The 26745-nt window shown below is 40.9% G+C and overlaps 1 protein-coding gene and 1 long non-coding RNA gene across 4 annotated transcripts; one reads left to right on the top strand and one right to left on the bottom strand.

The window, feature by feature from the left end:
* RBL2 (RB transcriptional corepressor like 2) lies at nt 1-25368 on the bottom strand. 2 transcript variants are annotated; one of them, XM_075765637.1, is made up of 22 exons: nt 25075-25368; nt 23298-23428; nt 22092-22292; nt 19720-19784; nt 15485-15613; nt 14431-14591; nt 14249-14313; nt 13329-13515; nt 11241-11407; nt 10466-10575; nt 9461-9564; nt 8960-9097; nt 8313-8477; nt 7688-7799; nt 6757-7029; nt 6004-6278; nt 5238-5414; nt 5000-5071; nt 4487-4604; nt 3168-3370; nt 2559-2726; nt 1-1833 (listed from the first exon to the last, which is right to left on the bottom strand). In XM_075765637.1, the coding sequence occupies exons 1-22, from the start codon at nt 25264-25266 to the stop codon at nt 1663-1665; spliced, it is 3384 nt and encodes a 1127-aa protein (XP_075621752.1). In that variant the 5' UTR covers nt 25267-25368; the 3' UTR covers nt 1-1662. The 2 variants fall into 2 exon arrangements, with proteins under 2 accessions (XP_075621752.1, XP_075621753.1); XM_075765638.1 differs by having other exon boundaries at nt 2559-2723.
* Nucleotides 3369-5379, top strand: LOC142603700 (uncharacterized). 2 transcript variants are annotated; one of them, XR_012837588.1, is made up of 3 exons: nt 3369-4150; nt 4523-4800; nt 5243-5379. It is a non-coding gene; the product is annotated as an uncharacterized LOC142603700 (long non-coding RNA). The 2 variants fall into 2 exon arrangements; XR_012837589.1 differs by having other exon boundaries at nt 3369-4271.
* Nucleotides 25369-26745: the final 1377 nt, after the last annotated feature.

Below are 26745 nucleotides of genomic sequence, written 5' to 3'. Positions count from 1 at the left end.
TGTGAGTTTATAAATTCTTTATTGAAAAATACACTTGCAATATTTTCATACAAAGTAATGTAAATGGTACAGAGTAACAAGAATTGTCTAACAATTTCATAAATATTTTTTTACAGAAACTTCTACAGAATTTCTCAACTTCAGCCTTTTTGTTATGCAGGTAAGAATGAAAGATGCTTTTATTTTGCTCTAAGAATTAAGTCCTAAATTTTCCCATTATTCAGAGGAGCAGGAATGACTGAAAACACACAGCTTTTACCTTTGGCTTCCTTATAAAAACTCGTAGGATCCGAGTGTGCTACGCTTTGCTTTACCACCACCGCTGCCCCCTGTTACGCCATTGACAAGGAGTAAATTGGTATCCTGTACCAGCTGTTAGTATGTTTAATGCTGTCCTAATCAGTCTGGTATTTTGGAGCTATTTTAAATGAAAACGACTAGTAAGTCTAATATATGCACCACTTTCCTATCCTGTTAGTAGGGGAGAGATTTCTCCCAGGCAGCCTGATTTAGTCCGTTAAAGCCCCCATGCCCCCAACCCCCCTCCTTTCAAACCAAACACAAAAGCTGAATAACGTTTGAAGGGACAGACACTACCGTCCTGCTGCTGAGGAGGCAAGGTGGCCAGTTCCTGACTCAAGAAAAGCGATCTGAAGAAACATGAGGAGCATATACATTTCCTTAAAAAAAGCAAACATCCCTAGCTCCCTGCGCTCGTTACTGTGTGTGTACATCGAGTTAAAATGAATTCTTAATGCCATTTGCTGAGGAGGGGAGCTAGGGGATGCCAATTTGAAAATAAATACAAAAGTCAAATTGCTTCAATACAGAAAAGACAGCTGAAGTTAGCCTTTGAAAAAATATTCACATTTAGAAAGTGCCATTGCAAATATACAGCAAAACTAATCTGCCTTAAAAACGACGCTTCACAGCCCTATCAAAAGTGCCACCTTTTGAACATGAGTTCACTTTAACATTGCACAGCTAAAAACAATGCATAAACAAAATTATCTACCTTTATATAACAAGGTGCCCAAACATTAAAGCAAAACAACGTGATGGTAGTCAGGGCACACAAAGCATCCTGACTATGGACAGGATCCATTCAGCTAGCTTCTTTCAGGGCCTAAAAAGATTATTCCTACCTTCCCTTTCCAAGCGGAACTGGACTTTGCTGGAATATTACTTGTAAGTCATTCTTTTTGAGGAGGCCGTTTATTGTAAACCCAAGACACCAGTGACTGTGGGTACCTCGGTGCAGCGCTCCCGTGCCTGATGCACATGTAACTTTCAGGTCCGAGGACAAAGCTGGTAAAGCCCCGCTGAAACCAGTGCGAGCGGACTGGTGAGAGCACGCAGATTTCAATACCTGGTGTAAAGCTGTACTAAGGATGCGTTCTCTCTCCAGGCACCAAAAATCTCTTCAGCTGCTGTCTGGAGCCAGAGCCTGGAGAGGGATGGCTTGCGTGGTGAGGAGCGGTGCGAGGCTGGGGCACAGTGGAGACTCTGCTCCGGCCCCCCGACAGGTACGAACGCTCGGTGCCGTCTGGCAGGGGATGGGTCACAACCAGGGCAGTGAGGCGGGAAGAGGACGCTTGCCGAGGCCTGGTGAGTCCGTGTGACGCGCTGAGCAGAGAGGAGACCTGTGCTCAAACACCGGGCTCAGTGAGACCCTCGGTCATTTGCCACATCTTGTAGTCGTCTTAACAGAGCGGTGTGATTCTCCTGGCAGATTCGCTTGGCTGGTGCTTCAGTACCATCTTCTAAGAGAATGCCTCTCTTCTTGGTTGGGGTTTCTCCGGTTCTAACCATGCTGTTAATCTCCTTTAGCCTCTGGAGAGAGGGAGGAAGGAAAAAAGTAGAATTATCTTCTGTTATTGTGACTACCAAAATGTCAAATGAACTTCTGTTAATGGCCTGGCCATGGGATTACAGATGCTTTGTTTCTGGAGCTCTGCACTGTACCAAGTGCTTCCTGTGACAGACTGACCTTCTCAATCACTGCACTGGTTGTTCCGTCACCGTGTGCTAGCGTCCTGCCTGTTGTTTCGGTGCACGTGGAGCTGAAAGGCCTTCCAGCCACAGTCCTGACTGGTACCTTACACGGCAGATGCAACAGTTCCTACCTACAGTGAAGATGCTTCTCGGGGAAGGTCTGTACTGCATTGTTCTTGGTGACCAGAGCTCAGAGGACTTGGCCTATTACATTATCACCCGGTAAGTCTTTTCACGTTGAGAGCCATTACTTGGGTTTTCCCCCCTGGGTAGGTAAGAGGATGTGATTGTGTTTCGTGTGCTGCTCTTTGCACAGCCGCCTTGCCAAGCCACCCATCTGTTACCAAGAGTGACTGTTAAAAGTACACTGGCAGCTTGGGCACCGGTTGGTTCACAACTTTTTAGGTGCCTGAACTGAGAGTTTGAAGAGGGTTAGCTGAGAAAGTACGTGTTAAACAAGGGAAACAGAAAGGTGTGTTGCGCAGTCCTCCCTAATTTCATTACCAAAGAGAAAAGGTAGAACTAAGGATTTATAAAAGCAAACTAACCCCCTTGAGTCTCACCTTAGACGGGCTGCTGCTGAAATAATAGAATATTTTCTCTCGAGGAGAAAGCGCAGACTCGTTTTTGTGTGGCGAGATGTATACTGAGTGATTCTGGGACAGCTGTATTCGGCGAGGGGAGCCGATCCTTACAAACGGGTAGGGCGAGAGCGGAGGAGAGTCGGTCTGCTCAAAGGAAAATGAAAACAACTTCAGTGGTTGGTATCTGATCTTGGGTGTTACTACAGCAAGGCTTTTGTAAGCTGGTTGCCTTAAAGACAGTTTAGTTTTTTCCCACTAATGTCATTCCATACGTATTTAGAACAGATGCAAGTTTTGTCACGTTATTAGGCCAGATGAGTTTGGTTTTATTTATTTGCTTTTCTAACCCTGTCTGAGGCTGGCGGATGACATTGCTCAGTGCTGCGTATTTCATACAGGAGGCAACAGCAAATAGGCATCAAAAGTACTTAGTACTGCAGCAGCAAAGTATGGCGTTGAAGTGAAATTATTCTCTGAAAAACCTAATCCCTTGAATTTGCTTACAGTGAGGTTAGCTAAGAGTACTTTACTGCATGTACGGTACAAAAAAGATGTACTTACTAGCAAAAAGCACAGAATTCCACTTACTGCATTTGAAGTGTACTTCAGGGCAAACTCTTTAATCTGCTCGATGTAGATGTTGTTGTAGAACTGTATAAGGTCTCCTCGCTCTTCCTCCTCTGTGTCACTGTTGGCACCTGTCAGCCGGGTTGGAGTAGGGGGAGCGCTGTTGGGGTGCGGTACTGGCAGGGTGCTGCTGGATCGCATCACGGGGCTGGAGTCTCTACTAGCTGTGAGGGCGAGAGCAACCTCTCCTTTAGTCAGCCTCAGCTGCTGAATGCACATCAGTCACGGCATCCCAGGAATTTGGCTGATTCAAAAACTGCCTTCCAGATGTGGAAATAGCAGTATAGTGACCACAAATCTGGTGTCAGTATCGGCGATGCGAATGTTGTTGCCCTAGCGTCTTCCCTTACAAAAAAAGCAGTGTGTTGTTAAAGAGCAACAAACTGCTGAGTATGTGCAAGAAACAGACTTCATTTCGGACTTCTTACCGGATAAACTGCAAGTGGCTTTTCTGTATACGCTATTTTCATCACAAGATAAGCAGAGCTAAACCTCCATTTCTCAGGCATTTGTGCTGTACTGTTAACAGCTCGCTCTTGTTGCCAGCTGGCACAATTTCAAGTAAGGAACATCAGTCTTTTTCAGCTAGCAGTAAATATTTGGCTTTGTAATTCTTCCTGCTGGTTTAATGTGGGGAGTTGTAAAATGTATATAATTCCCCCCCCCCCCCGCCACCTCTGTGTGACAGAAAACATTAGTACCTACAGTTTATACTGTCATCTATTAAATATCTTGAATACTGATGGTAGGAATATACAGCATCACTTAGTTGCTTTCTTTTACAAAGGTTAATTCAAGGAAAATGTGTCAGTTCAAGTATCAAGGAAAGAAGCTTCCGCGACGTCGGATACGGCGCAACAGCTGCTGCGGGTTGCGGGTTTGTTCGTGTCTCTGAAGACGGACACCTACTGCTAAAGAAACTGCTGCAGAGCTCCTGGGCTGCGGTAAGGAACAGAGTAACTGTGCCACGCACTGGCACCCATTGCCGTTCATGCTCCAGACATGATTTTTTGGTGTACAAAAGGAACTCAGAGTTCCAGCCAGCCATCATGGCGAGCTCTTAAAGTAAGCTCATGTGGTCACAGATTCAAAGGGGGTGTCATATTAACCTTGAGTGATAGCAATGTTAATATGCCAAATTAAACGTTACCATTATATTCTTAATTGTGTCTGAGTTGGAACTGTGTGGGGTGGAGCGACACAAAATCCAACTCTTACTTTATGCAGACTGTGTTGGAAATGGAACTAAACCCAAACATCTGGAATGTGGAATCACTCACTTCTTTCTTTGTTTCTCTCTTTGCTTCTGTCTGTAGGCGAGTTCTGCTGGCTGCTGCCATCACTGCTGCCAGAGCAGCGGCGGCGCCTCCTGCCCTTTATCAGGACGCTCCGATATACCTGCAGAGAAAGAGGAGTGTAACCACAGAAGGATGATCAGGTAGGTTTGTAATGACATAGTCATGACACGGTAGTCTGCGCCATACATCTGCTTTTTTGAAAAGTGATTCTGGTAGCAAATTGTTTCTTGCAGGGGAAGAAAACACAGCCTCCTGAGAGGAGCATTACCCACAGGCACCGCCTCCTTAGGTTTTGGGTAAGAGAGATTTTTCTGGTTTAGGTACAGTTTAGCATAAAAAGCTTTCAGTAGTGTGCAGGGTTTTGGATGTGACTGCTGTCTCTTGAGGAGAATGGCGCACAGACCGTGTTAACTTTAAATAGCAATCCATTCCTAAAATAGAACTAAGGCATTTCATAAACCAGATACCACATAGTTTAACACTAACTGCACTTACGTGACTCTTGGCTTGTGGTTGTGTCCGGTAGCAGCGCATGATGTTCTGAAATGATCTGTCTTCCTTAGTAACCTAAGAGTAAATGAACAGACAAGGTTAATACTTTTTCTGTGGGTTTTCTTCTTTCTTTGGGGGTAGTTGTGTGTGGTGTTTGGGTTTTTTTTGAGGAATTGTAATCTTTGGAACGTAGATCTTAGTGTGTGTGTTTGTGGGGTTTTTTTTTCTTTATTCACCTTACCTTAGCCATTACATAGATGGCACACATCAGCAGCTGATCCAGATGCCTGTCCATCATGACTTCAGGGCAGTGCACCAAGGAATACTCAAAACATGTCCAGATCTTTTTCCGCAGCTCATCAGATACGTCAAGTTTGATGCAGAGGTCTCGCAGACGCACGCTAGCCAAATGATACACCTGTTGAAGTGGAGACAGTGCTCAGGGCCCAGCACAACTGCTTCCCTTACCCGGCTAAAGGGCAGCTCAAACTTGTGCACCCTGAAGAACTTGTGCAAATGATAAGCCAAAATAACAACAACTAAATTTAACTTTTTTGTCTGCAGGACACGGACAGTGTCAGTACTGGTGTTGATGCTAAGAAAACATCGGTTTGATGCTCAAATTCTGAGTTGTCTTGAGTGCAGGAAGGGCACTGCATAGCCCGTAGAAACCACAGTATTGAATAAACCAGACTGTCTCAACAGAAAATTTCTTTCTTTTAAAGAGCCTTAAAGAAAATGGACACCTTTTCAGCACCTGCTGCCCAAATACATAATCTACTTCACCACTCGTGGTGGCCGTGCTTAATCTGCTCCTTTGCTAGTGAGAAGTTGCCTGCATAAGAAAACTACTCTTCAGGTACGTGTATGAACAGACAAAGGGCATAGATTAACTTTGAGACTGAGTATTCTCTTACTACTACTAAGTACATTATTTTTAAAAAAAAAATCACTGAAGACTTACCAAACTCCAGCCTCAGGAAAGCACAAACTAGACTGAAGAGTACCTTTCTAAAGAAGAGCGAAAGTGAGCCCATCTTCCGAGGCCTGACGGACATGGCGGTGGTGAACGGCTGGGCTTGTCTCTGCTCTCCGGGAGAGATCTGCTGGACAGTTAACGGGCCTGGTAACTGCAGTGCTGCCCCCGCCATCGGGGTGTTCAGGGTACCAGCAAGGGTCTGGGCACTGAGAGGCTGGATGGCACCAGACACGGCTTGAGCCTGGGCACCCACATTTACCTGGACGGGGAAGAACGTTATTCCGCCGTTTTCATTGGCGATACCTGCAATTTAAGAAAAAGAGTCGGAAATAAGAGCCAGTTGTGGTGACGGGCTGCGTGTGTTTATGTTGTAGAAGTAGTCAGCAATTCATTTACTAGTTTTTTTATAACTATAGCAATATATTTATTATATATGAAATTGTTTCATCAAAATACTTTAGACTTTTCATCATAAGATGATGAGAGGACAATGAACTTGAACTAAGTTTTTAATACTAACGCAACTTTCATTCCATGCTAGTTCAGGAAGGCTTAGTGAACTAAGTATTGTAAAATAGATGTTGGCACTCAGAACATCCTTGTGCTGTACATGTTCTGTCTCTAAATTCTGCTCATTTATTCATACAACTCTTCCCAACTGTGAATCCTTTAACATATTTTTTTTTTTTTCTCTCCACTGGCTTACTGTTCCCCCTTAACTGTGCACTAATTCTCTGATGGGAACAAGCCTGAACCACTGTACAGTAGCTTTTTCTCTCACCTTGTACTGGTATCGTAACAGTTTGCCCGTTATTGGCTGTTACGGTGGCAGTTGCCACTGTAACCAGGGTCTGGCCAGGCACCGGAGTTACTGACATGGCTTCGGGATTCACGTTCTGCACAGGCACCGTGTTCACCACGGGCTGTTGGGAAACTCTTACAGGAGTTCCACTGTCAGAGACATTATCGTTATCAACAAACAGTCTTCGCCTTGTAGGATTGGCTGTAGGAGAACTGTATCTGTCGTACAGCGTAGTTGGAGAGGATGAAAGGCCTGCGGATTAAAAACACACGTATAATTTAAGTCTCGTTGTATAATCGCTTATTATACAAATACTTGACAGAAATCTAATGAGAACCAAAATATCACGTATGTCGTATGTCAAAGCTCTTCAAGAAAACATTTTTAAAAATTTCTTAGGCCTGCAGTTGGGGCTTACAGATTGTTATCTCTAAAAACAATCTCAAAGAATGCTGTTTGTTTTAATATTTTTCTAAGTTAATGTATTATGTTTTATTTTTCCAGAGAAAAAGGTTGAGACTTGACTTCACATAATTAAATATATAGTTGGTGTGTCTATTCTGGTATAACAATAAAGCAAATTGATTAGAACATAAGTAAAGTAGTGTGTGTGTGTATAAATACTATTTAAGCTGTGTGTATATATACATACATATACACTGCTAATATACATAACCTCCTGAAAACACCCTACCAACCATGACAGTATTTTGTTCACACTGAAATAATGACTGTATCTGTCTTGGACCTCTGCCTTAATGTGAGTTGCAACAGAAATACCATTTACAACTGTGTTTGCAATTATCTATACCGCTGACATTAAAGCAGCTTCCTTACTGTGCACCACTACGATTTACAGTTAAAGCCATGGTCTAAGAAGTGTACATTATGCTTAAAAAAAAAATCTCACCTCTTCCTAGTCCTCCACTTTCAGCACGAACCTCGTTTATTCGTCTTGGTGTCAATGGTGAACCTACAGCACTGTTCCCAGCAGATCTCTCAAAATACTGAGGTGGCATTACCTAAAATATTTATACTTTTGTTAAGAGTGTCTGTATCACAGATGGGCTACATAAAGTTTTAAAAGTCTGCACTGCAAATTTTGAACAGAAAACACTATGGAAAAAAAATAACATCAACTGAAAAAAAACTTACTTACCATAAGCCTAACTGAAAGGCTGTAGTGATTATACTAGTCTAGAAGCTACAGTACTGTAATAACCTTTCCCTGACTACAATTAAAAGTCTGTACTTTTTACCGCCTTTCTTCTTGTCTAGTCATCTTGTCAAGTGTGACTGGTCCAAACCGTCCCTGCTCGTCCATTTTGTTCACTCTCGTGCGATGCCACACTGGGTGGGGATGCCTCTGTGGAGCCAGAGCACCCTGCAGCTACTGTGTGCTTTGCACTCGTGTACTTATGGGGTGAAACTAAAATCTGGATGTGTAAAGCCTCTCTCTCCATCAGGGCGTAACGTCCAGTCTCTACCAGCCTGTCTGATCAGGAAAACTGTGGAACATACAAAGAAGCGCTCACCTCTTCGCAAGTAGGAACTTTGTTGTCATTGTCTCTGATTCTGTCCCACAATATAGATTCCTGTTTCCATGCCATACTTTCCAAGATCTGTTCTTCAATATGATTCAGGTGTTTCACTACTTCCCGACAAAGGCCATCCTCTGCTCTAATGAAAACCTCAATTACCTGTAAGACAGATAATTATGATCAACATAAGGTGCTTGTTTCATATATTTCTTACAGAAAGGTAAATTCCTGATTTTCAAGGAAGGACAGACAATTAGAAACGTTAAGGCTGCATTACTGTGACTCAATCATATGTTGTCTTGCAGTTTTATCAGAAAACAGCCATTTGTATCTTTCTAAACAAACATGTAGCTATGCTGCAACAATAGCTTGTGGTAAAATGATAATCTGTCAGTTACCATATAGATATTTGGACACCGCTCCTGTGTGAACCTGCTAACAATATGTTGATTTTTAAGTGCCCAAGACCCACACCAGAAGGACAGACACTCAGGTAGTATTTTTTCACTACAAAAAGGAGCAAAGGTGAGAGGAAGGATTAATGGCCAAGGTAAGGACAATGCTAGGTAAGGAAATTACTTGATAGAAGTCAACAGAGTGCTCGTGACTTGGTAAGCATTTCTAGCTATCAAACACTTTACCTTATAAAAATGATAAACTGGAATGTCAAATATTTCAGTGATGAATGGGAAGTTTCCAGGCGGCTTATACGTGAAGGTAATTATCTCAAGGCAACACGCTAGCAGTGATCTGTGGAACACATCTTGCTCCAGTATTGCCTGCAAGAGAGTTGCAAATTTGAATATTTAATTTACAGTGTAACTATAGAACAGTAAAACACTTTCTATTCTGCCTCAACAGCAAGATTAGCAAGTTTATAAAAAGAGATGTTATTTTGTAAGAGACAGAACAGAATCCAAAATGAGCCATCTTCACTCATTAAGCATTGCATATAGCTTTGTATTTGCAAACACACACTAATGATTTCTTTACACCTTTCCTTCCATTCAGGTGTACTTACAGGCTACTTTTCAGAGATTTACCCTCAGTTTGAATAGCTGTCTATTCTGTTCTGCAACTGCTTTCCTTGTTTTGTAGGTCCAACTTAAAAAATGAGGTACACTTTGATTCGTTTTCCTTACCGATAGGTCAGTGTCTCCCAGCCTCTTCCTCTCTTGCTCAATGACTGACTCCAAGACCTTGTAGTATAGCACCTCAGCACGACGAAAATGCTTACTAGCAACATCTGTGGGAATTTTAAACAGAAACAATATTGTGAAACATGACAGAATAATTGTATTCTTTATCTTAAACTATAGATATTCAACAATTTATTAGCTTGTGTGGATTTCTGTGCTGCTGTGGCTACACTACTTTCAGGACTAAATCAGTTAATTTCAAGTTAACTAACTTGGGAATCCCTCTCCTACGCTGCGCTGACTTGTGAGTGCTGAGTGGAATAACTTATTACTGAACCCAGATTTTGATGAAAACACCCTATATAAGAGCAATCCTTAAGATTACTATAATATAATGTACATAACTCAAGTTCAGAAAAGACACTGAAAAGGATCCGACTTGCACTGTGCAACAGAGAACACTGCAGCTACTATGCTGACAAGAACAAAGTAAGCCCTATTAAGAAATAAGAAGTCAAGAGCACTTTCGTTATTTTCAATCCATTTTCACACACTTCACGTATCATGACAATTTTGCAAATAATACTTTGTTTATACTGGCAGGATTTTAATACCTGTACTAATCCATCCTTGTATGTAAGCCAAAATTGCCGCAGGGTTTTTAAAGACGATAATTAATCAGATTTTTCATTACTATCACAGAAATCCATGCCATTGCTCTTATTCTTGCATTTGAGAGAAAAAGCAGTACCCTTAACAGTGCTTCTCGTTTCACTTATGCAGAACTGCAAGTATTGTTACATTCCAGTGACTTAAGCTAAGGCTGACTACAAAATTGTATGCAGGGTTGATATTTGCCATGTCTTAAGAACACAGGAAAAGACAAAAGTAATAGAAAAGACACTTGTGCTAAAGCATAACCTGTAAGTAAAACTTAGTTAATTACAAGAGAAATAAGGTGTCTACAGGCATTTTAATTCTTATCTGTATAAGTAAAATGTCTCCCACCTTTGGAAAAATTACTGAATTCTCCTTCGGACTGCATGCTCTGGCAGTATACTTCATACATTTCTTTTACTCTGTTTGCAATAGATTGAGAAGGATCTCTGGAACAGGCCCTGAAAATAAAAACTAAGCATTTTCAACATACCATTCCTACTCAGACAAAAAAGAAAAAAAATCAACAACTACTTTTATAATATGATGAAAGCAAGAAACTAAATAGATTGCATAGTAATACAAACACACCCAGATGTGCCTAACTCTATAGGTACACTAAAATGTCCACAGCATATTATTATTATTGTATACATTGTAGGAAATATGTACATCTTTTCACGATCAGGGATAAACAGCATTTTCCATGTGATATAAAAATTGTTTTAAAGATATATTGTACAAGAGGCAACAGTTTATCTACATGGACAATAAATTTTATTTTGAATTTCCTACAGCACGGAGTGATTTGCTAGGTAGTGAGATTTGCTAAGTAGGAAGAAAAAAAGTCTTGAGAATTTTGTAGTAGCAGTTTGCTGTTAGACAATCTCTGAACTGTTGGGTTTATAATGGTGTATGTTCTTACAGCCATCAGTCTCTTAAGGACAAAGATGTCTAAATAAAGAGAACAAAGTCTTTTGAAATCTAAATGTCTCTCTGTGTCCTATTTTAGTCCAGAACCTTTCACGACTGACTCACATTTTAAATTACACCGTTGAGCAGTAAAGTTTGTTATGAAAAGTATTTAAAAAATAGAATTACTTGGTTAGCTAAACATCAAACTTACCGGAGTATTTGCTCCAGATTTTCACTGGGGGCATTTTTCAGGCCTGCCAGCATCGTATGAAGGCGGCTCAAACTGTATGTTGCTATGGAAACAGGTGTCACATATGGGTTGCTCTCTTTAATGTACTTGCGGCCAGTAAGCGGAGTTGTAATCCTAAGTGATTTGGACTAAAAAGACAAAAAGCATATAACTGTACATTATTGTAAAACTTAGATACCGTCATAACCTAGAAGTGTCAATCTGTGCAATTCTTACCCTGTGCTACGATATATGTCTGGAAAAAATGGCTAGGAATCAAAGAGCCCCAACTAGTCCGTGTCTCAGATAATAGCCAGCAACAAAAGGTTTATCTGTGTCACTTGGATGCTTGTATCAAACAGTTCTGCATGAATCTATAAACAGCGAGGATGTGAGCTCACACTGAAATGCAGATCCTGGGAGTGAAGTGTGAAACAACTAGGCCAATCTGAAAAAACCCAACCAAGCCCCCCAGCAGTCCCCCCCTCCCCCTCGTGTACCAAAGGTAGCTGTGGCTCATAGGAAGAGTGTACTGAGCCAGGGTTTCCTTGCAGCAGGTTTAACTCTTAACGTGAAAAGCCCTCCTGAATCTAACAATTAGCATTTTAATTCATTTGCATCAGATCAAGCCATCCCATCAAAATAATTTAACATCAAGGCTGTTCCTTCAATTAGTTTACAGCAAAACCAATGTATCTTCTTATTATCTAACCCCACAATTGCTTTACCAGGAAATGTTTTCCATATTTTAAGGAACACATTACATTTTGCAGTCTTTTTACCGTGAAGTCTAGCTCCCGATACTCCTCCCATTCTCCCCACGGACTCCTAAGTGTGTTTTTATTCTGTCTCCATATCCCACCAGGAAAGATAGTTCCCCCAGCCCTGCCCTGGACTCCCCGGAGCGTGCAACCACACAAGAGCTGCAGCTGCAGGCTGCTGTCTCACAGTCTCGCTGTTACATCACTACAGAAACCTCCAAGAGTTATGTGCCCAGCACTCTGCCAGCAAAATAGCTGATGATTTCTTTAAAGAGATCAGAAGCAAATAAGTAACTATTTGCGCTGATTTTGCAGATAACGTTATTTTGATCTTTCCTCTCAAGAATGTTGAAAGCCATTAACCAGCTCTCACTCTGGAAAAAGTTCACATGACGTTTTCAGTGATCTAGAATGTTTTGCCATTCTGCTCTCTGTAATCTAATTGTACTAACAGAGCTTATATCCTTCTTCATTTGCCTGCCTTGTATCCTTCCTCTGTCAAGCTGTCTTTTCCATCTTCAGGAACTTTTTGATATTCTGTAATCATAGGTATACACGTCTGCATTCAAAGCCAGTGCCCATTCTTCAAAAGCTACTCTAGTCACACGAAGGCCCTGACAGTTTTATAGGTCTTCACTTCACTGTTCTGAAAGATGCGGTGTTCTTTATGATCTCAAAGACCATATTCTTTGCTATTTTATTAGTCATATATAAAGACATATCTATGTATCACGCTTTTAGGCAAGCTAGGTGAAAATCATTCCCTAGTGAATTAACTAGCACTGTAAACAGATGTAATATTAACACCTGAAACCTATCTGTTAAAAGAAAACATAAGAATGTATAGAGCAGAGCACTGAGCAGCTTTGTATACATTAAACAAAAAGCTCTGCATATAGGACAGAGATGGGAGGGAAGGGGAAATTGGAGAGCCAGGTCCAGAGGGCCCCAACAGTTGCAGGACAATTTGGCACCTGCCAAGCAGCCATGCAGAATTGCTCGTTCTGTTGCGCTTGAAAATCTTCACCTAAAGATTTACCTAATGATACCTCTTTAGGGAATTACCTAAATATTCTCTATACTGAATTTAATGAAAGAAAACCCAAATGGATGGAGAAATTCTATTCCAAAACCCCAAAGTAAACAATATATCTAGACAATTACAAAATGTAATTCAGTTATGCTGTGTACACTCCCAGATACACAATAAAGATGGTATTATTTCAGTAGCTGCTTCTCTTCATCAGACATGGAGTAATTAAACTCATTCCCTATATAAAAAGAGCAACACAGGTCACATCATACTCACCCTGTCAAAGTGCTGCTGCAAATTATGCTTCACTTGGACTCGTTCAGCTGTTTCCATTCCTGAAGTTGTATTTAAGCACCTTGTGAGAGTTCCAATTTCTTCATCTGCATCCTCCCCAAGAAATATTCGCTCATCGAGATTTCCTACTGACAAAACATACTCCTCGTAGGCCTTGTTGATCGCTTTGCTACAACAGAAAGGAAAAGACAGATACAATACCCTGTTGGTTTAGACAGTGCTTTGTTCACCTGCTTACTGAATGAGCACAGTTCTGGCCTCTTGGAAATCTGCTTCAGAACTTCTTTTAACCCTGACTTAAGCATTGGAGCTCCTCTAAAATCTACAGTATCTTAAAGCATGACAGTGGCACGGACATAATTTTTCCATTATATCTGCTGGCTCGCTATTTAGCACAGCTGCAGGAGGAATGTAACAAAATACTAAGAACTTGTATTTGGCTGGAAACTTTTCAAAACTTCTGCAGTATCACATAATCATAAACTATGCTTACCATTTTCATACCATTTAAAAGTAAGTAAGTTGTACTGATAAGCATCTCTAGGTTTATAAAGAAAGAAACCTGATTTTTCTCTCCCACTTCCCACTCATTCAATGCGCTCCCGCATCTTTTTCCTTACTAACACTTTGACTTATATACAAAAAAAATAGAGGCAACGTAGAAACACAGAAGTAGACATCAAGTAACACCATCCTAAAGAATCATGCCTCTTTCAAATATGCCTCAGACCGCACCATCTCAAAGAAAAGGAACTGAAACGCAATCTAATATATAAACATTAATAAATACACAAGTCGACTAGCTAGCCATACTGTTAAGATACAGATAATCAGACAAGTGCAATTGTATGACAATTCAAAGGGACACTAGTGCAAACCAAACCACAAATGCAGTGACTCACAAGCTATCTCCAAAGTTCCCAGGATCTAGAAATCCAGTCAGATTTTCATCTTTTCCTTTTAAAAGCTGTAAGACAGTTAAAAACAAAGTTAAGAACAAAGGATAGACAGTTCAGTTCCTAAGAAGGTTTTGCAGATAACGAGTAAGGAGAAATTTTTCTACATAACAAATTTATTAACCAACCTTTTTGTCAAAAAGTTTCCGAATATATGGCTTCCAAAAATGCTCCTTTATGCCTTTTGCTTCTAAAACTAATCCATAATGTAATGAACACAGTTTTTCAATGATGCAGGGAGGATCAGATGATACTTTATAATCCTTACTATGAAAGTCTTCAGGTAGACCTACAATTGAGAATACTGTATTATTTAATTTTGCAAATCCATATCCTGTCTTCTTATTAAATGTAAATTCTATGCCATGTAGTCTAGATAGTATGAAATTAAAATGGTAAATTAGTTAGTTCTCTTTAAAGAATTATTGATTATACAATGCCCACTCAATTTGATGTTATAAAAACTCAATTTTGAGCCAGAGATTTTAAAAAATTAGATATTTAGTTGTAAGAATTAAAAAATCAGTTCTAACAGAAAACCAATCAAACACTTGTGAACTATAAAATTTATTCAAATAGATTTGCCATAATGATCCCAGCTCACATCCAAACTACTACAAAGTAAATGTGAATACTGTACAGGACTGAAAATGAAGTCTGGAAAGAATTACATCAGAAATATAATGGAAACTTCTTGTCATTCATTTGCATTTGTGGTTATCGAGGCAATCTACATTTCCACTCTCTTCAGACAGAGAACAGCAACAGTCCAGAAATGAGAGAGAAACAATCAAGTTGCCACTCTCAGATTTGAGCACTGGATCTTTCCAAACTGCTGCCTCACATGAACTCTCCAGTCTGTGTCCAATAATGACTGTGTCATTATATGCTCTTTCACTGACATTAAAATGTCATTAACTGAAATTTTTGCTTTGGAACTTCCTTTAATGGTATTTCCATAGTGAATTAAATTCTTGACTTACTAGATTATTGATAAAATTTAGTAGTCTGTTATTACATACTACAGTAATAGAACTCTAGTGTGTAGCCAGATATAGAAAATATTAATTCTCACATATTTCAAATCACTATTATTCAATTTATTCTCTACCACATAGATTCATACTAATTGCAGTAGCCTTAGAAGATCTTGCAGGCTTTGGATAGGTTTTTTCAACATACCTTTAAAATTAGGATTCAGAAGTTCTTTACGGTTAGGGCACTGGAGAGCATTTCCATATACTAGATCCAAAGCACATAACAAGAGATGGTAGGAATTGACCAAGTCATCACTGATCATAGGAAAATTACCTTTAATGTTAGAAAGACACAAGAGATTAATTAAAATTAGCATCAATTTAAAATTCTTTTAACCAAGAAACTGTTGAGATTTGTATTACAATCAATAACAGGGTCTTGGAAACACAGACTTTGGTGAATATAAATACCTGGATAGAAACACAGGTAGTAAAACACACGTATGCTTCATAAAATATAGCAAATATAATAGTAAAGTATGTTTTCAGGAACAGCAGGAATTGTGGAGGAACTCAAATACATTGTGCTGTTTTGAAAACAAACAGTACCAAAACATTGATAAACGTGATATTGCAGACTCCCTCATTCCCAGTAATCTGTTTAATCAGTGCATAAATAACTTGAAGCAGCATGAACTGTATAATGCAAACTGCCTCAAGGAAAAAAAATTGTTACCATAACTCTGGCAACACAAGCCCCACTGTCTGGCAGCGTTACGTCCTTCAGCAGATTCTTATTCCATCTGCTTGAAGCAGAATCTTGTTCTAAAGGCGTAAGAGGGGGAAGAACGGGTTCCGACTGAGCCCTTCCTTTTCCCCAATTTTGCACTGCTGTAAAGTGTTGCAAAGAATTGTAACTTTTGCTAGGCTAGACCCATGTGTTCAGATGTCCTAGAAAAAGCAACCAGCACCCCTCCTTCAACTCCCCCCCATTCTCCAGAAAAAATCTATATGCGACTCAAAGTCAGGAGATTATTTTTCTTTACCAATCTGTTTTCTTCACAAAAATTTTGCTGAGGACATGCTCAATACAGTGATACATTTAACTTTTTTTCTCTTGTGCTTTACAAAAGAGTTAGAATGTGTATCTCTGATATGGTTTAGCTTTATTTCATATACCTCTAAAGTATTTTTTATTTATCATCTTCCTGTAGAAAAGAATTCTTGTCACTTCTTCACTCTTTTATCACCTTTCACAAAGACTATATTCAGATTCATTACTCTTTACTGAACTCATCTAGGTTTATGATATTCCTTTAGAGGAACAGCCATAGCTAAAAACTGTCTTGTAAAATAAATTATACCATTAATTAAGACAATAAATCACAATTCCATGAATTTATATGCACAGCATGATTTTCTATCACTCTTTCAATACTAGTAACTCTTCTCTCTTTTTTTTTTTCCAAGTAAGGTCCAAACCACTTAGCTGAACCCACTATGAAGAACAGGTTTAACTCCTTGAAGAAGTCTATCAGATAGTACTAAACTCACTTAGAGCACATCAAAAGGTATATATTTTTCTAAATTATGCCGTTACTTTTCTGCCAGTAACGTACCAAATTGTCCAAACTTATATTCAATTTTCTGACTCCACGTTTGTTAAAATAATTTCTATGCAGATAATTGGAACTGTTCAAAATAATGAACCCTGCATGAAATTTGTATTAACTGTACGCTTTCATCAGTTATCTCGAAATCATTAAAGGCTCACAGCAATGCAATGAAATGCAACAGCAATGAAAATCCTAAATATAATAGCAAAATGTTAATCAATAGAAATCTTAAATCCAAATAAAAATCTTCATACAAATGATTTCTCAATGACAGTTCAAACAATAGCTTACTACTCCCTTTCACAACCCAATACCAACCAATAAAAAATAGTTATTTCAGTGCAGCAGAGATATATTTTTTCATTTCCATTTTAAAAAAAGAAAAAAAGTCAAGAGTTTAAAGATAAAGTCTAACAAATAGCATGCCAGAACTGCAGTACCGCTAAACAAAGTCGCTGTCTTTCTTTGCAGTGTATACCAAAGGCACGAACAAGATCTGTACTTTCTGCATTTGTGAAACTGAACACAACGATCTTCAGGCTTGCAGAAATATCAGAGAGACAAGCCTGAACTTGCCACTGATGTGCGGTTGCCATGATAAGGATTACTGCCAACCCTCAAAACACAGCGAACAAAACTTAATATGAGTGTTTAATGCCTTAAATGGTGAACATCTAATTTAAACTTTTGTGCTGCCACACTTTAATACATCTACCACTAGTCACCTACTAATTTTACAGTTTACAATTACTGTAAATTTTTCTTCTTCTTGTAAAACTGAATTGGCAATGTTATCAGCATGGTATTCGCTACAAAGTTAATTTGTATGTCTGAAACTGCTCGCCAATTAACATGTAGGTAATTGATGATGTAGTTACTCAAACATATTAACCAACTTGGCAATAGGAAGACTCATAGAGTCCTTTTTGCACGTTGTCAACTGTCCAATCTACCCACAGAAGTGAGAATTTTTTAGAAGGAAAAAGAAAAATGTGTGATTTTTCAGACTGACCTACTTAGTCTCTCAGCTGCTTAACTGTGCTATAGAAGTAAAGTCCTGACTGACTGGAAATACAATACAGTACAGTACTAACTCTCCTCTGGACTCAGTGGAATACGAACAGATATTTCATACTACTTGAGTGTGCTATTCTGGACTGAAAAAAAAAAAAAAGATGAAAATCATACTGTGTTTCAGGGTTCCCAGCAATATACTTGTTCAGGACATACTTCTCTTCCTCAGTGAAGTGGAATTTGCAGACTATTGGAAAAAGGCATCTTCTACGTAACAGACAGTGATGGGTACAGCGCCTGTGCAATACCACACCTTTCTTGATCTTTGTACAAAGATGTGATGGTGAGGTTCAGTAATAATGCCAGGAACTTTTCCAAAAGGAAGCTGCTGGCAACCCTCTGCAATGTGGTACAGTGTAGAAAGAAAGGCTAATCTGTATTGAACAAAATTAGTGCCAGGTAATTGGATATTGTGACAGTCTACTTTGTCCTATCCTCCAAAGCAGCCAATTAAGGAAATCACAGCACACTACAAGAATCTTAACACTGCTTTACTTTTAAATTGGAAAAAAATTTCCAAAACCCACGAAAACACCCACAATATACCCTAAAACCAAAACAAAATTCCTCTTATCCCTTTCCTTGTAGAAATTATTTGTTTTCTTCTACTAGAAGTTCTTATGAAAAAATATAAAAAGTCTCTGGAAATTATTAATGGAACTGAATCTACAAAGATGTTCCTTCACTGAGAAATATAAATCTTGTCTTGTATTTTCCTCAACACACTATCTCACTTATACAGAATTCCCAGTGAACGCTCATCTAAGCAGTACCTGACTAAAGGCCTAGGTATGCAGAAACTCTTCAAGACCCAGGTTTGATGATGAAAGACTTTAGACTATATGCAATAGTTAACTTACACCTAAAATAAGGATCTAATCTTGTTCCCTCCTCTGGCTTTTTCTCCCGTCAGTCATTATCAAGAAAAACTGCTGAAATCCTCTATTACTCTTATTAGCTTTGAAGCTGCTCTTACGATAAAGGTTATATATACACTGCAATATATTGTCTGTTCATTGCATTATTTCTACGGAAGGATACTAACAGAGGATCCCCTTCGTGTTCCAAAAGAATGAGAGTCTTCAAGACAGTCATTTATATATACACTGCTACGTCTAGAATGCAAGAAAAAAATCACCCTTGCAAGATAGGCACATGCAGACCTATTTAGTAATGCATATGGTTATTTGATACAGTTGCCGTGTGCTCATTTTTTAAACAGGTAGGGGGGGCAAAAAGGCTACCAAAAGAATTAGAATGCTATCTGTGATACTAGCATGAAAGTATTCATGCCTAGTGTTTTATGATAAATTTTTACTAGGTTGTAGGAAAAAATTCATCAGTGTTGCTGGAAACTTAGGAGGAATGTAAATATTCTTAGTTCCTAATAAATACACATATATACCTTATGTTAATTAAAACAACAATATGAATTCACTACAATTCTAAGCTACTTTTTCCTTTGCAATTACAGCATAAATCTCCACAATACCGGAAATTTTTTAGCAATATTCCACATAAAAGCTACCAAACTATTTGGAAACATAGCTTACCTTAGAAGTGTGGTAAAAGATACAGCTGGGGAAAATTACGACAGAACAGATTCCTTTGGGCTGTTCTGAGAAGGCCCTTTCTCCAAAGGCATTTCTGAATTCAGAAATGCCTGCGCTATTCAGTGTTTAAGGATTGATGTAACACAATGACTAAGAAAACCAGGTTTGCAGTATTTAACCCCTTTCAAATCACTGACCTTTTGCATGAACAAACAGCACCCAACAAAACTGGAAAACTTCAGTCACAGTGCATGGTTGTCGTCTTTCGGGAAAAACACAGCAAGAAGACAAACAATAAGTTCAATGAATAAAGACTGATAGAACATCATAAAACATTCAATCATTCTGAAAGAAAATGCAGTTTTACTATAGTGTGGCCAAAATCTTAAACCCTTCCCACAAAAACCTGACTAAAGGTAATAAAGAAAGCTGCACACTGGTTTAGTGCAGACACAAGTGGAACCCCAGTCTCAGCATGCATGTAATGATTCAAACGTCACTACGGCAGTACGACACAGCAGATTCCACTAGAAATATGGCAAGACTTGAGCAGAAAATGACTGTAAATTTAACATTAAACATGGCTGGCCTAAATGTTTTCTTTTAAGGCAAAATGGTATTCCAAAGAACAGGTAAATATTTGCATTTAAAATCTACAGAAAATTTTATTTGTGCTTCTTCATACAACAAATAGAAATCGAGAAAAGGAGGCTGAGAGGAGACCTTATCGCTCTCTACAACTAGGACGAGACGAAATGGCCTTAAGTTGTGCCAGGGGAGGATTAGATTGGATATTAGGAACTATTTCTTCACCAGAAGGGTTGTCAGGCATTGGAACAGGCTGGTGCCTGAGTCACCACCCCTGGAGGTATTTAAAAGACATGTACATGTGGTGCTTAGCAGTAGACTTGGCAGTGCCAGGTTAACAGTTGGACTTGGTGATCTTGAAGGTCTTTTCCAACCTAAACAAATCTATGATTCTATGAAATAGTTTGTGAGCCAGAGCTAAAATTCCTTCTCCATAAGTATTCTGAGTAATATAACTACATATACATACTCTTGGAAGAATGCATTGCACAGCGTGTTGATATTAACATACTCAGTGCAGGCAAGATTTTCAGAACTGTGTGTTCACAAGAGTGTCATCCATGTACTAATGTAACACATTCTGTACAGCATTTTATACTGTATACAGAATTTTGACATATATTAAATGTTATTCAGAACCAAGTTCCTCTGGTCTTTGTTTAAAATGCTTTCAAATAAAATTCATTCATGAGGCCTCTTTTTTCACTGCGTCTATTTAAAAAAACCCACCACCAACAAAAGAACAAACCCACACAAAAAAACCTCCCCTAGCACCAATTTTTATAAACTCCACAACATCATTCCTTGCTTCCATATAACATAACACTGGAAGTGTTATTTCATATGTTGTTGCTCATCCTCCATCAGGTTATGTGGGGAATGATTTTAAATGTCAAAACTAACGTACATTTCACACAAAAATCAGCAAGTATCATCTTCCAACTTAATCTTCAAAACTACTTCACAACTTACCATCCAAGCCAACCAACTAGCAGGGTTTACTCTTCCAATCATAGATTTAGTATACAGTATATTTTAATTTCAACATTATACGTAAAAATTCACCTCAATACATAATTCTATTCCATCTATAGCCAATTCCAATGTACTCACCTTTTGCATTCTCCAACAAAATCATTTAGGCACAATGCTGTCTTTTATTACAGATTCAAATGCATTTGGTTACAAATGTCACTTATGTTCACAAGAACATCAAGGGGGGGGGGGGGGGGGGGGAAGCCAAAAAACCCAACTAAGAAATAGCCTATAAATATTAGAAACAAGTAAAAGAAGTCAAGAAACAAAACCAAAAAACCCCAAACATAAATGCAAGCAATGGCACTTCACAGTGGTAAAGATGAAAGAAATAACGAATGGGAATAAATCAATCTCTAACAACTACCACGAGAAATCACAAGCCATGCTAAGTGCTGGCACAAACAGACAAAATCTTGTTAAGATCAAAATAACCAGAAAAGAAAGCTAGCTCTTAATTTTCACAACACTCATAATATGAACAGTAACAAAGAAAAAAAGCTTCTACTATAACGTAAAATACCCCGAAGATCTGCATCTATCCAGAAAACTATGGGAATTACTAGGCAGTGCAACAGGCTGAGCTGTTCTACGAGCTATTGAGGCTATACAGATCATACAATGACCAAGTTCATCCAGCCCTTCCCATCTTAGAAATAGTAATATTTCTCTTGTCTACAGGCTGATTTTATTTTCTCCCCTTTCCCCTGCCTCCCAAAATCATAGAAACTTAGCAGCTTTGGGATTCTCTGCACCCTCTCAGATCTGACAAACTGAAAAAAAGATGTAAAAATTACCGCGAGCAAGGACAGACAGACCAAAGCTGATATTATAAAGAACTGCTATGAAAATACAGTCAAAAATACAACCAAACCAACTGAGCAACTTCATTATATTTTTCTAACAGTAACACTCTAAAATCAGTCTGGAAATAACAGAAACGTACCTCTGTTTTCTTCCTCTCTGTTGACGAGGTTGATCTTCTTGAGGATATCTGAAAATGTCCTGAAAAATGGGCTCATATTTCTTAAAAATTACTGCAGAAACTGTAAAGTTTCTCTCTAATCTCTCAGTTCGTTCTCTGAACTGGGAGGGTAGATTTGCCATGTCTTCCCACTTCTTCATCTTGTTAAAAAACTCGATCAAGCTGAAAATACCAAATGGGTTAGATCTGAACGTGGGTGGTGGTTTTTTGTTTGTTTGTTTTCCAGAAATATTCATTTTCAACAAAGTGCAACTTCTACTTCCAAACTACTGATAAGATGGCGGTATTACAAACATGACAACATAGTCAGAGCCAGTCCTTCACCCATAAACAAGGATTAGCTCAGACAGCTTGCAAAATATTTTTATATCCTCAGTTGGTGACCACGTTAACTATATATTCACAGTTCTGGCTTTTCCTCACAAAGACACAATTGGCTCCAACAGTCAGATTACTCTAAAATCAGATTTCCCTTGTTTTTCTGAATAACTTATTAACTTACATTCAATTCCCTGAATTTGAGGGGGGTGGGAAGTTGTTGAAGGAAGACTTTTGTATTGTTTAAACCAATAGCAATGCTCCAACAGTAAAGGAGATGGGGAGAAAAAGTGCATAAGAACATTCTTTTTTCCCCCCAATCTACTAAACTGTTATAACACAATCAGATTGCTAACAAATAAAGCCAATTGTTTTAGGAAGTTTTTCATCATTGCTTTATTGACATACACATTTGATACAAATTTGTTTATCAGATTCTGACATCACTTTGGTTTCATAAAGCAAGAACATGTGAAAAGCGAAGTCTTCTTAAAAGAAGGTAAATTGTGTGAATATTTTCACAGCCAATTAAAGTGATTTCTCATGTAAGAAGTTCACACTTTGCACACTCTTCAAAACCAGACTATTCTTCAAGGACTAGTTTCTTTCTGCTTTGAGAGAAGGAAGTCAATCTCTGATTTTGAAAACCAGTGTTTTAACAACAACCAAACGGAACTGTCCTACTTGTGTGGCAATGAGCTACAACAGATTCCAGCGATATAAATTCTATTTTTAAAAGCAAGAAACAAGACAGATGTTTAGCCTTTGTTCTCAATTTCTAAATTTCACAAGCTGATAAGGAGTCTGAGATTTTGTAAGCATTTAAAAGTTAGCAAAAAGAAAAGTTACCTTTGTTCTGAACAGCGCAAAATTCTAGTTAAAGATACGTAATTTCCCTCAGCTGTCCCTCTGCTCACAGTTGGAATTGCTTTTCTGCAAGCCACATACAAGGCACACGCTAGCCAATGCAGATCATTTCCCTGTGAATTAAAACATCGGGCATCTAAAAGACTTCATTGAAAAGAAAACACCACTTTTCAGCTATGCAGCAACATCAGGAGAAAGGGTAGAGCTGTCCTCTAAACAGTGACAAAGTTGATTCCTTGTTTCAAAGTTCTGTTGAACTACTTTGTGTTTTCAACTAGGAGAACAACAGGTGCTAAGCAGATACTTAACATTGAACTGTGTCAAAACTAAAGTTAGGTAGTTACTAGCTACTTTTATAAACACTTGATCCAAAGTTTAACAATGTATTTTCAGTGCTGCTCTTTTCCTATACTAACTTTTTGTACTGCCTTGGTGCTAAAAAAAAAATATATATAAAAGCTGCAGTTCCTTGCTATCAGAATATTGTTCTGCCCTGAACAGACAGTGGGAACAAAAAAACACAGTTTGTCTGTATTACGCAATAGAACAGTTACTCAATCTGGTACCTAAAACCAGAAATTAATTCCAACTAAAACCCTTTAAATCTTATTCTCCTTTTTCGATCAAAACCCAACGTTTTAACAGGAAAGGGACAGTAAAAAAGGGAGCACAGAACACTGCATGCGATGCTGTGGGTTTCTTGGGCTGCGCAGTATTACGGGGCCAGATGAGCACACACCGTGGGGGAAAACGCAAGTTTTCTGCCCGAGCTGCTCAGCCCGTTTCTGGGACCCGAGGCAGCGTGGCGGAGATGCTTTCAGAGCCCCGCACAGCCCCGGGTACCACGGCACCCGTGCGAAGCCGCCTCTAGCTGCACCGAGAGCTGCCTGGGTACGGACAGGGAAGCCCGAAAGAATTCCCAGTAACTCTACACAGGCGTGCTTTTGTCATAAGCGACACCGTTGTTATTAAAAACGCACCCGGTAAAAGGCATCCTCCAAACAAAGCGGGTGCGTCACTTGCTGTCGCCGTGTTAAAGAATGATGTTACGAAACGTGCAGGCCTTCAACCGTCCGCCAAGTTTTGTGCCACGTTCACGCAAAACCCGATTTATTATAACTGCGGGCAACTGAACAACTGCTGACAAACGTTCACCGAAGCAACTGTATTACGTTTGTCAGCTAAACAGCTGAAGGGAGAAAGCCTTCAGCGATACGATCGCTTTTATTTTTAACGCCTTTTCAGCGGGATTAGGATTTTTTCCCCATTTCGGGACTGGAGAGCACTGCTGCGCGGCCGCTCGCCTGGCACCCCCGGCAGCGGGCGCCCTCTGCGCCTGAGGGCGGGCCGGGCCCGTGGCAGCCCCGCTGCCCCCTCGGGCGTGAGGGCCGAGGCCGCGATCACGGTGCGGGGAGGGGGGGGGGGAAGAATTTCCCTCAGCGGCGCTTCCCGCGGCTGAGGCGGGGTCCCGAGCGGGCCGAGCGCTGACGGCCCGGGCCGAGGCCGCGGCGCGTGGGCGGAATGTGCCCCCGGCTCGGCCGCGAGGTAACGCCCGGGCGGCGCCTCAGCGCCGGGCGGTGTGAGGGAGAGGCCGTCGCGCCTCAAGGGCCGTCCCCTTCCCTCCCCCCCGCTTAACCCTCTCCCTCCCGCCCGGCTGTCCGCCCAAGGCCGGTCGCCTCGGCGCGGCCAGTCGCCTCAGCGCGGCCTCTCCTCCCCACCCGCCGCCTCACCGCGGCCCCCCATCCCCGTCGCCCCTCACCTCCAGGGTGTAGTTGCGCTTCATGCTCTGGTAGCTGAGCCAGGCCTCGGAGCGGGCGCGCTCGTCCATGTTGAGGCTGCTGCACAGCTCCTCGTAGCGCTGCCGGGTCTCCCCCTCCTCGGCCGGCGGGGAGGGGGCGGCGGCGCCCCCCCCGGCCCCCGACTCGGCGTCGTCCTCCTCCTCGCCCGGCATGCCGCACCCCGGCGCTAGGGGGCAGCGCCGCCCTGCCGCACACTGCGCTTGCGCCGCCGCCCCTCGGGGTCGCGACGCGCATTCGAATCCAAACACCCCGGCGCCGGGCCCCGCCCCCGCCCTCCGCCGCGGCCTCTCATTGGGCGGCGGGCGAACGCCCGAGCCTGCCGTGCGCAAGACTTCCCCTCCCCGCCATGCACTGCGGCAGCCCTCCCGGCCCCTGCTCCCGGAAGGCTGCTGACGTCACCGCGCACACGTCACGGGCAGCAGCGCCCCCTGCAGCCGCCCGTCAGACAGCAGGGACCCGACCCTCGGGGCGGTTTGACGTGGCGGGGGAATGACGGGAGAGGCGCGTTCGCCCAAAGGGGCACGGGCCGTAGCGCCTGCCGTGCGTGTGTGGCAACGCGGAGCGGAGGGGCCCGGGCGCCTCGTTCGTAACGGGGGAGTGTCAACACTGACGTTATCGCACAATTATTACGCAAATCGGTCACTTGCGCTTCGTAAGGTTTTGAGATCTTCATGAGCAAAAGAAAAACATTACTGGTTAACTATGGATAACTTTAATCACACTCATTCGAGTCCAAACTCCTAACCAGCTGTCCCAGAAACTGAAGTGAATGGGCCAAGGCCAGTTTTCCAAGGATAAGCACCGGGGAAAGACGGCGAGAGCTGCTCGTGTCAAGGCCCTGTGGAGCCGCAAGGAGAGTCCCCAAAAAAAGCCTTAAGGAGAGGTCAGTCCTAGAGCAGGTACACGCAAATTAAGAGATCAGTAGAACAGACCGAACTTTTTATTAAAAGATTTATTGACTATGCCTGTGTGCTTTTGTTCAAAGCTAACAACCACCAACGCTTCAAGGGAAAAAAAGAAACGTCAAGAAAAGATTATTTTGCTAACCTGAGATTTTTCCAGGACACGAGCATGCATTTTTGCCCGGCAGGGAGGGCACCGGATGGCCGCAGAAAGCCCGAGCTGGTGCTGGAAGATGGTGACGGCAGCGGGGTCCCCCCACGCCTGCAGCCCCCTGGCCTGCCGGGACAACTTGGGGGTCTTGCCCATTTCACTGTAACATTAAAAACTAATGGTTAGGCTGTATCTAACATCTTACATCTCTTAACACGGAGCAGCTGTGAACCTTGCAGTGAGGCAGCAGCTGCTGTGAGGTGTACAGCGCAGTGATGGGATGTGCTCTGCCACCCGAAAGCCTGTGCGTAATACTGTCGGGCTTTTCTGTTAAGCTAGATTTACAGTATTCATTAAAGCCCAAAGTAGCAATAACTCGTTACAGTATTTTACTTTCTACTGAGAAACAGCCTATTGTTTCAAAATCCTTTAGATAAAAAGAAAAAAGACGACAAACTCCCACAGCATTAAAAGATAAACAAAGCCTAGGCTAACGGTAAGGTTACTATGCTGTGCTTACACCTGCATACTGCCTATGTTTTTATGCATCCAGACTTTGTAAACAAATGGTTTAACTT

The sequence above is a fragment of the Balearica regulorum genome, chromosome 13 (assembly GCF_011004875.1).
Source record: "Balearica regulorum gibbericeps isolate bBalReg1 chromosome 13, bBalReg1.pri, whole genome shotgun sequence".
Taxonomy (NCBI): domain Eukaryota; kingdom Metazoa; phylum Chordata; class Aves; order Gruiformes; family Gruidae; genus Balearica; species Balearica regulorum.
This window is presented reverse-complemented; position numbering and strand designations above follow the sequence as displayed.

Bases quoted from the DNA above. Each gene is read 5' to 3' on its own strand.
- RBL2 (XM_075765637.1), bottom strand. From the start codon at position 25,266: ATGCCGGGCGAGGAGGAGGACGACGCCGAGTCGGGGGCCGGGGGGGGC. The intron at 8,478-8,959 runs GTAAAGTGTTTG...TCTGTCTTACAG, and splicing joins CAGTTTATCATTTTTATAAG to GTAATTGAGGTTTTCATTAG. The intron at 5,072-5,237 runs GTAAGGTGAATA...ATTTACTCTTAG, and splicing joins CCATCTATGTAATGGCTAAG to GTTACTAAGGAAGACAGATC.